This window comes from Physeter macrocephalus, unplaced genomic scaffold (assembly GCF_002837175.3).
Source record: "Physeter macrocephalus isolate SW-GA unplaced genomic scaffold, ASM283717v5 random_4, whole genome shotgun sequence".
NCBI classification, from domain to species: Eukaryota; Metazoa; Chordata; class Mammalia; order Artiodactyla; family Physeteridae; genus Physeter; species Physeter macrocephalus.
Genome location: NW_021145290.1, coordinates 265,333 through 275,296, shown reverse-complemented (window position 1 = coordinate 275,296; position 9,964 = coordinate 265,333). Strand labels below are relative to the sequence as shown.

Genomic DNA, 9,964 nt, shown 5'->3' with positions numbered 1-9,964 from the left:
CAAGAACGAGAGAGCCCCAAATACGAATGAGAGAACAAACAGGGCACTTTCCGCCCGGAAGGAGGCCAACGAAAGGCACTTCCGCCATCTCTTAAGATGGCGCCGGCGGAAGGGGCGGGGTAGTGCTGGGTAGTGATGGCAGCGTCGAGGCTGGAGCTGAACCTGGTGCGGCTGCTGTGCCGCTGCGAGGCGATGGCAGCGGAGAAGCGGGACCCGGACGAGTGGCGTCTAGAAAAGGTGAGGGAAGCCCGTGTGTCCGCGTAGAGCCCGAATCCCGGAGGGTGGTCCCCGCAGCCGGAGGCCACCGAGCCCGACTCCCCCACCCCGCCAGCCAATGAGGCCACGGCCCTGCCGGTTGGCTCCGCCAAGTCCGTTTGCGCTGCTCCCCCGCCTCCTCCCTGGGGCTCAGCTGGTCCCGCCTCCTTGATACTTGGCTCCTCCCGTTCAAGCCCCGCCCCCGCCCTGGCCCTGCCCCTTTGTGGCTCTAATCCCTTTGAGCCGGACGGTGGTGGGGGCCACTGGGCTGACACCCCACTTTTCGTCCCCAGTACGTGGGAGCCCTCGAGGACATGCTGCAGGCCCTGAAGGCACAGGCGAGGTGAGTGCAGGCGGCCACAAGTGTTCAAATCCGGGGCAGGGAGTACAGTCCGGGATCCCTGGTCTCCAGTCCCTCCCTGCTAAGACCCTTCCCTGAACTGGGGACAGCAGGTTTTCTTTTTCCTCTTCTCCCCTTCCAGCAAACCGGCCTCCGAGGTGATCAATGAATATTCTCGCAAGGTAGATTTTCTGAAGGGGATGCTGCAGGCAGAGAAGCTGGTGAGTAAGGGGCACCTCTGTCTCCTCAGCATTCATAACGCTCATCTGGGACCTGCCCCTCTGGTGACCCCTCTGCCCTCTTCTGCAGACCTCCTCCTCAGAGAAGGCACTAGCCAACCAGTTCCTGGCCCCTGGCCGAGTACCAACTACAGCCAGGGAACGGGTACCTGCCACGAAGACAGTACACCTACAGTCACGGGCACGATACACCAGTGAGATGCGGAGTGAGCTGCTAGGAACGGTAGGGCTCCCTCCCTGGTCCCTGGGAAGCTTAGGTTGGGGACAGGAGTTCAGTGCCTGGGGGTGGCCAGAACAACAAATACTGTCAGGTGCAGGGATCCTAGGGGGCCCAACAGACTCTGCCCTGGACCATCAGAGAAAGCTTCCAACAGAGAGGCACTGCAGCCAGGGTTTTGCTAGATGAATAAGAGTCTTGGTACAAGGCAAAAATGGCACATCTCTGCTTAAGCCCCAGAGTTGGCCAGAGTAAGGTTTGGCCCCTGCCTCACCACACATAGATGAGTTTTTTCATCTGTAAAATAGGATGACAAATGCCTCTATGAGCACTTTATGTGGATCAGCTAAACCCTGCAAAATATGAGCTATTGTTTTCAGTTTAAAGATAAGAGGGCTTCCCTGGTGGCACGGTGGTTGAGAGTCCGCCTGCCGATGCAGGGGACACGGGTTCGTGCCCCGGTCCAGGAAGATCCCACATGCCGCGGAACGGCTAGGCCCGTGAGCCATGGCCGCTGAGCCTGTGCGTCCGGAGCCTGTGCTCTGCAACGGGAGAGGCCACAACAGTGAGAGGCCTGCGTACCGCAAAAAAAAAAAAAAAAAAAAAAAAAAAAAAAATGAGAAAACTGAGGCTCAGAGGGCACAGGACTTGTCCAGGGTCCTGACTGAGGGTGGGGAGTTTCTGGGAGCAGAGAGAACAGGTCTCGGGGCATGGCAAGGTGGGTGACTTCATGCCTCTCCTTTTTTCCCACAGGACTCTAGTGAAGGTGAGTCATCCTGAGCAGAACAGGACTCAAGGCCTGGGACAGACATATGTCCTTGCTGCCCCACACCTCACGCCTAACCTGGCTCCCACAGGGTGTTCCACAGCCCAGGGAGAGTATGTCCAGGGGCATTACCGAGTTATGCTTGGAAGAGGTTCCAGGACAGAGGAGGGGCCCCCAGAGGAAACAGAGTTGGACACTCCCAGCCCAAGCGGCCAAGGCTGGCTAGAGGGAAGGACTTGGGACCTGGGGGAGCCCAAATGAGGAAAACTTCCTAGAAGGGAGTACTTTGAAGCCTGATCAGGAGCCTGCCCAATGGGGAGCAGACAAGATGGGAAACAGCATTATGAGTAGCAGACACATCCCAGGCAATGCTCAGGAAGCTGGAAAACAACAAACCAATTCTCTCCTTCTTCCTGCTTGGCCTGTTTTGCTTCCAGAGCCTGAACTGGATGTGAGGAAGAGAATGTGAGTATCTTCAGCCCTTGGACAGCATTGGGGGCAGGGGGTTGGACAGACCTTGGGCCACTAAAGCGTCACCACGAAGCATCTAAACCACCAATCAGGAAATTCCCCAGCAGTCCAGTGGTTAGGAGTCCGTGCTGTCACTGCCAAGGGCCCCGGTTCAATCCCTGGTCGGGGAACTAAGATCCCACAAGATGTGCGGCGTGGCCAAAAATTAAAATTAAATTAAAATTTAAAAAATAAACCACCAATCAAAGGCCACTTCTGAGGATGCTCTTCCCAGAAACCAAAGCAAAAAAGGGGAAGCAGCCCCAAGCAGGGCAGTGGCTGGAACCACAACCTCTGGGTTCCTTGAGAACATGTTAGTTTCTTCCCTTCTCCCTCACCCCCCCTCCTACCCACCTGTCTACCCATCTGTGGGGTCAGTGGGGTGGCAGGGCCCAGGCCAGGGGATGAGAAGCAGTCAGCAGCCGAGCTAGACCTCGTCCTGCAGCGACACCAGAACCTCCAGGAGAAGCTGGCGGAGGAGATGCTAGGCCTGGCACGGAGCCTCAAGACCCACACACTGGCTGCCCAGAGTGTCATCAAGAAGGACAACCAGGTATGAGGACTCTGGGAACTCTAAAGCCTCTGCCCTGGGGCATCAGAGAAGGCTTCCCAGCAGAAGGTCTCTATGGCTGGGGCTTGACTGGATGAATAGGAGTTTGGCAGAAGGCAAAAATGGCATTCTCAGCAGAGAAAACAGCACTGGCATGGGCCAAGAGGTGTAGATTTGCTCCAGCGCAGTAGGAAGAGGCCACACTTGGACCCAGTCCTGTTGACATTCTCCCCACCTCACCCTCAGACCCTGTCGCACTCACTCAAGATGGCCGACCAGAACCTGGAGAAGCTGAAGACAGAATCTGAGCGGCTGGAGCAGCACACACAGAAGTCAGTCAACTGGCTGCTCTGGGCCATGCTTATTATCGTCTGCTTCATCTTCATCAGCATGATCCTCTTCATCCGTATCATGCCCAAACTCAAATAAAGACCTGGCCTGGCCCTCCTCACCTGTCCTCTCTCTGCCCTCCACCCCTGTCCAGGGGTACCTTTGGGGTGGGCAACGTGATGGGAAGGCCCTTGGTGCCCCTGAGAGCCACAGAGAGCACATGAGCAGGGGAGGAAGGAGGTCAGGCTGGGGGGTGGGGGGGACAGTGACTCAGCAAACCTGCCTCCCGTTCCCCCCTGGTACCTACCTCACACTGGACAAGGCAGGGCCCCTAGAGGCCCCAGGAGCTCCCAATCTGATAGAGTCAGAGTCAAACACATACCTGTGGGGTCAGAGTAAGGTCTGGAGGGTGGGGGAGGAGTGGGGCCATGGGTGGAGGCCAGCCTGGAGGAGGGGTGTCAGTGCTGGGCCTTCCTTGGGATTGAAGGTGATAATTCAGAGACAAGGCTTAGCCCACCCACTGCCACAGCCTAAGATCTTAGGACATTGCAGATGCTTCACATTGTCATTCAGCAAACACATGAGAATCAGTGGAGACCCTGCCCTGCCCAGGTCATAGTCTGATCACTTCAGACAAGAACTGGGTAGGCATTGGAGTTGGGACCCTGGAAGGGATTATTGAGCACGAGTCCAGGGGAACTGTGGGTCCTGGGCTCTGCTTACCCCCACTCCAGATGTCAGGGGCAAAGTCTGTCAGGGGGGTGACTGAGGGAGCTTGGTAAGGAAGAGTGGACAGGAGGTGTCTTCCCAAACCATGGATGCATGAGCACTGTGGGACATGCATGGAGTTGTCCATGTGGACCCCACCCCCACCCCATCAGCATGGGTGTAAAACCACCAGGAAGAACTTTTAAAAACTCTAGTGGCAGTTTTTAAAGCTTTTTTGAAAGCTCTAGTGGCAACTTTTAAAAAATAGATCATAAGAAGGAGGCTCATGCTTGTGACTCAGGGATGGTTCATTATTAGGAAGCATTAGTGGCCACATTAATGCACCAGGAAACAAAAATCATAGGGTGAAATGGTACTTTGTACTGTTCACAGCATCCATTACTCAAAGTCCCTTAATTTAAAATAAGGAATAGATGGATGTTTTCCTCACTGAACTGAAAAACCTCAAGCCAAAGGCAGTGTTGAGTTTAACGGGCAAATACTCGGAAGTTTTGCCATCAAAGTGAAGAAAGTGAGGTGGGGATGGGGGATGCCCACAGTCCACCCACCCCTTCCCTTGATTTAATATTGTCTGAAGATGCTAGTCAATGCAACTAGACAAGGAAAAGAAATGAAATTTTAAAATGAGAAAAGAGGTAAAATTATTTGTAGATGATGCAACTGTCTATATAAAATATCCAAGCAAACTAACAAAGCTATTTCAATAAGAGAATTTAGTAAACCAGCAAGGCACTTAATGAATATTTAAATTAGTTTACTATATGCAAAAAAAATAGCTGCAAAATATATTGGAAGATCCCATTTATAATAGTAAAAGATACACTATCTGGTTAAATTAACATCCTTGATATACAGAAAGCTCCTAAAAATCAACAAGAAAGAAAAAAAAAAAGACTTGCAGGAAATAGGAAAAGAAATACAAATGGCTTCTGAATTTTTTCACACACCATATTAGATTAGGCAAGATTTAAAACTTTGAAAGTACACTTACAGGAAACTGTGATACCATTGAGGTTGCAAAGGTTGTGGGAAAACCAGCTGATTAGAGCATCAATGGCACAACCTCACTGAGGAAAAACTTGACAGTATTTTTCCAAATTAAAATACACAGGTCCCTTTTGCCCGGGCAATTCTGGGCAATTCCACTTCTAGGAGTTCCACATAATCCTCCACAATCGGCCAAAGAAATGTGCACTTGAATCTTTTTTCTACAGTATTGTCTGTAGTGAGGAAAATGTGTCATTGAATTAGAACCTCTCTGGAAGGAGACACAGTTAACTGCTGCCTCTGGGGACAAGGGTGGGTGAGAAATTCACTTTGCCCTACGCCTCTTTTCTATCTGAATTTTCTAAACATGCCTCCAATAATTATTTAAAGAAATATTTTTAAAATATAACCGCTGGAAAAAATACATATAACCGCTGAGTAAATAGATAAATACAAGTTCTCCAAAACCACCAGTTTTTCAGACAAATAAACTGAGGGTCGGAAAGGGTGAGTCACCGGCCCCAAACACACAACAGGTAGAGGTCTCTGTTGGACTCGGTTGGCAAGGGTGCGGTTCCACTTTCACTTTCGCCAAATCCCGCCCCCTCGCCGCCAGCCCCGCCCTATACCGCCAGGCCCCGCCCCCGACCTGCGGAGCGACCCAGCCAGTTCAGTCCAGCCTGTAGTTAATGCACTACACGGACTCGAGCGCCTCTCTTCGAGAGCGGACCCAGACTCGGAGCCCCATACGCTGGGACAGGTGACCCCGGGAGGGAGTGGTTCGTGCGGCCCGCTGCCGGGCCGGAGATCCCGGGGGGTCTTCTCGGGGGCGGTGTCCACGGGCTCCACATAACCCTGCGGCAGAGGTTGCGGCCGCGCAGGGGTTAACGCGAGCCAATCCTGGGCTGCGCGGTGACGTAACGGTTCATAGCGCTCTGTCGGGTTACGCACTGGGCGGCGGGGTCTGGGGATCTCTGAAGGCCAATGGCGTGCGTCTATGCAAATGATGGCGGAGCTGGAGAACGCGCCGCTGGTGGAGAATTGGCCGCTCCGTGAGCAGCTTCCCCGTGAGTCCTCCCACCTTACCCTCCTCCAATCGTATCCTCCTCCTGTGTCCACAGTCCGCCCGCCGACCACCCCCGCCACGCGCGGGCCACGACTCCCCCCGCAGGGCCCGCCCACCGGTGCAGGGACGCCCGAGCGGCACCACCCCGAAGCCGATGCCCACCCGGGAGGCCCCGCACACCCGCGGCTCCCGGGGGAACTTGCAAACCCGCCCTCCTGGCCCTGGTCCCCCGGTGAGTCTGAACGGGAGGAGTGTCCCCAGGCTGAGCCTAGGCAAAGGATTCATTCCCCCTTGTGTAATGGATCCCGGCTGACCCTCGTTAACTCCAAACCATGATTCGTGCGGCATCTGCAGCGACTGGTGCCTGGAGGCTTCGAACCCAGCGTGGCCCGCCCTCTGTGCCAGCCTCAGCCCGGAGCACACGGGACAAGGCCCAAGAAGATTGTATTTGAGGATGAGCTGCCCTCCCGGACCCTCCTGGGCTCCAAGAAGTCTGTCAGAGCCGTCCCCGGGGGACATGTGCCTAGGCCCCACCCCGTGCCTGACTATGAGCTGTGAGTGCCCCCCTGTGGTTCCTGACTTCTGGGAACATGGAAGGAGCACTGGGGCTGGGGCTTTGACAAGTGAATAAGAGTTTACCAAATAGTAAACAGAGGAAAAGGGCATTTGGGGCTAGGAACCCAACATGGACAAAGAAAAATTACACTGATTGGGGAAAAGAGAAGAATTCTTTACACTCATACTCTGACCCCCTGTCAACCTGGTAGTAAGTATCCACCAGTGAGCAATGAGAAGGATCGGAGCCGCTACGCTGCAGTGTTCCAGGACCAGTACCCAGAGTTCTTGGAGCTCCAGCAGGAGGTGGGCTCTGCACAGGCAAAGCTCCAGCAGCTGGAGGCCCTGCTGAACTCACTGCCCCCACCCCGAAGCCAGGTTAGCACCCAGGTGGAAACCCCCATCCTACAACCTTTCCAGGTAGCCCAGGCCTCCAGAAACCCACTGGGTTCAGATCTCTGGGCCTCTTCCTCCTCCAGGCTGGGCAGGCACCACAGCACATGGGCCAAGATCAGCCCTTGACAGGGTCCACTTTATCTGTCTGAGCCTCAGTTTCCCCATCCCTCCTTGGGTCCTGTGCTCCCTGAGCACCCCCTTCCTTCTCCTTTGGCAGAAGGAGGCCCATGTTGCTGCCCGTGTCTGGAGGGAATTTGAGAAGAAGCAGTTGGTGAGTCATGCCTCTTGAATCCTACAGCCTGTCCTTTGCACCCCCCTACACACACACACACACACACACACACACACACACACACACACACGGGAGGCTGGGAGGCTTGTGCCTGACCAGTTTCAAGGAAAGAAAACTGAGGCTCAGAGAGGAAAATGCAAAAGGTCAAGCAGCTTGAGAGCCATAGGCCAGACTGCCACAAGGACTTACCTGGATCTTGCCCTGCTCAGGACCCCAGCTTCCTGGACAAGCAGGCTCGCTGCCACTACCTGAAGGGCAAACTAAGGCACCTCAAGACGCAGATCCAGAAATTCGATGACCAGGGAGACAACGAGGGCTCTGTGTACTTCTGAGTGTCCTGGCAAACAGGCAGAGGGAAATATTGGAGTCGGGGTGCCACCCTGCCCTTGCTTCTCTTCCTACCTCCTGGCCTTACCTCTTGCTCTTGCCCCGCCTTGGGTAGCCGTCCCTGATTTCAGATGCCTTCGCCCTTGAGGCTGAGATCTGATGGCCCCTCCTCCAGGAAGGCTTCCCGGGACCTCCTCCAGGACCCCCATGGAGATCCCAGATCTCAGCCCATCCCCTGGAAGAGGTCCTGCTCTTCATCCCAGTGGAATAAACACTTATTATATACCGACTGTGTACAGCTGCTTGAAACTCCTGATTTCCTCGTTGTCACCAAAAAATTGTTCTTCCATTTTCCAGAGGAAAAAAATTAAGGTTCTGAGAAAGGGACTTGTCCAGGATCTCTGGGTGAGCTGTGAACCCTAGTCTGTCTGGGGGGCTCCCTCTCCTCTAAGAGCCTTCAAGTGGGAAGCAGAGGGGCTGACATCTAGCATCACCTCCTCAGCCAGGAGGGTCCCCTGACATCCACTGCATGCCAGGCCCTGGGTAGGGTGGATGGGACACAGGTAACACCAGGCTGTGTGTGGGGCCCTCTGATGGTGGCCCAGCAGCTACTCTGAGTCTTGGCCTCCCAGGGGAGCCACAGGTAAAAGGAACAGTCAGGAAGACTGTGGGCAGGGAAGGCAGTGCCCGCCACTGGGTCACAGAGAGGCCTCAGTCCCAGGACTGATCCTCAAGGAACCCATGTCCTCTGGGAAGAGAGCCCAGTGTGACAGAGCAGTGACAGAGGGCTGGACCCGGACAGCAGGGTCCTACCAACCAGGGAGGCTCAAGATGTCTTCCTGCCGAAGAGGCCATATGGGTAGGGTTTTGTAGGAGAAGTAGGAGTTCAGCAGACAGGCCTGGACAGGCATCCGTCTCTGGCCGACTGGAAGCAGGACAGACACCATGGTCTTGGTCAGTCCACAGATGTTCTGTGAATCTGAGAAATGGGGCATTGCTGTCCAGCCCAACTGGAATGGACAGACATTCACTTATGCACAGTACAGCTCAGAAAACACCTACCCAGCTTAGAAACCAGCCCAGCCACCAATGGGAGAAGAGCCCAGTAGCCTCTCCATCCCATTCCCACCTCAGTCCCCTTCCGGGGACAGGGCATACCCAAGAGACCCTTGTTCTTTCCTCCCCCATCTTCCCAGACCTCCTCCGAGACAGATATGGAGGAGACTGGGGTGCCAGTGGAGAGCATTTTTGGGAACTGGGACTGCCTTAGGGCTGAGCACTGGCCCAGCCTGCAGGGTGAGACCTGAGTTCTTTGCTCACTGTTTTCAAAGGGGCATCTTTGATAAAGGGCTTTTCTTTGCCTGACAAGACCTGTCAGGGTCAAGAGGTGCCACCCACCACCACGATCTGGGCCCTTTCTAGCCATCCCCTAGAGCCAGTCCTGGCAATACATTCCATAGGTGCCTTTCCCACCACAGAGCTGAGCCACAAACTTCCGAGGACAGGGTGGCAAGCTCCCTGGTGCCGCATCACTCCACATCAACTCAAGTCCACATTTCAAAGTCTGTCCTTAGAGGTCCTCACCTTCCAAATGCCAATTTACAAAACGGGAGTTTTTTTAGTTACATGTAAGAAACCAAATTCAAACTGGCTCAGGCACAAAAGGGGAAGTCTGGGCTCATGGAACTTAAACACCCGAGGGTTTCAGGTATGGCTTGATGCAGGGGCTCCAAAGGCATCCTGGGAAATTGGTCTTTCTCTTTTGGCTCTGCTTTGCTCTAAATGATATCCTAATAATTCCCAATCCTGCCATTGAATTTCATTGGCCAGCTTTGGGCCACATGCCCTCCCTTAAGTAGTCGCTGTGGCCAGGGAAATGGAGGGTTCTGTCTGGGCTGAGATCATGTGACAAAACTAGCCCCAGATGTTTCTCCCGAGGATACTGGGGCCCAGATACCATGATTAAGGGCTGACCAAAGAAAACAATAAAGGGAACTCCCTGGCAGTCCAGTGGTTAGAACTCGGCACTTTCACTGCCGTGGGTCCGGGGTTCAATACCTGGTCAGGGAACTAAGATCCCGCAAGCCGTGTGTAGCGGCCAAGAAAAGAAAAGAAACAAGTGTTTGGTCTAAGGCTTATGTTTGTTAATCTATGAGGCTCACTCTCATAGGCCAGAATCTGAATTCAAACCTGAGCCATCTGCGAAGCTCAACTCCTACAGACTCATTGGCTGACCTCGGGCCCCCCTTCCTGCCCCCAGCTGCAGGTTCCCCACAAAACTGTCCAACAGAAACAGCAAGTAGGGCTCTTGTTAGGTTGTGGGTGTTCCAGATGGCTGGGAGTGGGTATCCATGGTAGGGTGCCCTCCGTGCCACCCTCCCCTCACAAAGATGACAGAGGCTGTG

General features: G+C 54.2%; 2 protein-coding genes across 3 annotated transcripts; both read left to right on the top strand.

Annotated features, from left to right (window-relative positions):
- Positions 1-22: 22 nt before the first annotated feature.
- USE1 (unconventional SNARE in the ER 1) lies at positions 23-3,328 on the top strand. The gene is made up of 8 exons (XM_007116867.4): positions 23-237; positions 549-598; positions 738-816; positions 905-1,057; positions 1,805-1,817; positions 2,255-2,282; positions 2,706-2,880; positions 3,124-3,328. The coding sequence occupies exons 1-8, from the start codon at positions 136-138 to the stop codon at positions 3,304-3,306; spliced, it is 783 nt and encodes a 260-aa protein (XP_007116929.1). The 5' UTR covers positions 23-135; the 3' UTR covers positions 3,307-3,328.
- A 2,252-nt stretch (positions 3,329-5,580) lies between these two features.
- OCEL1 (occludin/ELL domain containing 1) lies at positions 5,581-7,844 on the top strand. 2 transcript variants are annotated; one of them, XM_007116879.4, is made up of 6 exons: positions 5,581-5,683; positions 6,045-6,221; positions 6,344-6,543; positions 6,757-6,922; positions 7,158-7,211; positions 7,442-7,844. In XM_007116879.4, the coding sequence occupies exons 2-6, from the start codon at positions 6,144-6,146 to the stop codon at positions 7,562-7,564; spliced, it is 621 nt and encodes a 206-aa protein (XP_007116941.1). In that variant the 5' UTR covers positions 5,581-5,683; positions 6,045-6,143; the 3' UTR covers positions 7,565-7,844. The 2 variants fall into 2 exon arrangements, with proteins under 2 accessions (XP_007116941.1, XP_028338857.1); XM_028483056.2 differs by lacking the exons at positions 5,581-5,683; positions 7,158-7,211 and having other exon boundaries at positions 6,059-6,221.
- Positions 7,845-9,964: the final 2,120 nt, after the last annotated feature.

Bases quoted from the DNA above. Each gene is read 5' to 3' on its own strand.
- USE1 (XM_007116867.4), top strand. From the start codon at position 136: ATGGCAGCGTCGAGGCTGGAGCTGAACCTGGTGCGGCTGCTGTGCCGC. The intron at 238-548 runs GTGAGGGAAGCC...TTTCGTCCCCAG, and splicing joins ACGAGTGGCGTCTAGAAAAG to TACGTGGGAGCCCTCGAGGA. The intron at 599-737 runs GTGAGTGCAGGC...CTCCCCTTCCAG, and splicing joins GCCCTGAAGGCACAGGCGAG to CAAACCGGCCTCCGAGGTGA.
- OCEL1 (XM_007116879.4), top strand. From the start codon at position 6,144: ATGCCCACCCGGGAGGCCCCGCACACCCGCGGCTCCCGGGGGAACTTG. The intron at 6,923-7,157 runs GTTAGCACCCAG...CTCCTTTGGCAG, and splicing joins TGCCCCCACCCCGAAGCCAG to AAGGAGGCCCATGTTGCTGC. The intron at 7,212-7,441 runs GTGAGTCATGCC...TGCCCTGCTCAG, and splicing joins AATTTGAGAAGAAGCAGTTG to GACCCCAGCTTCCTGGACAA.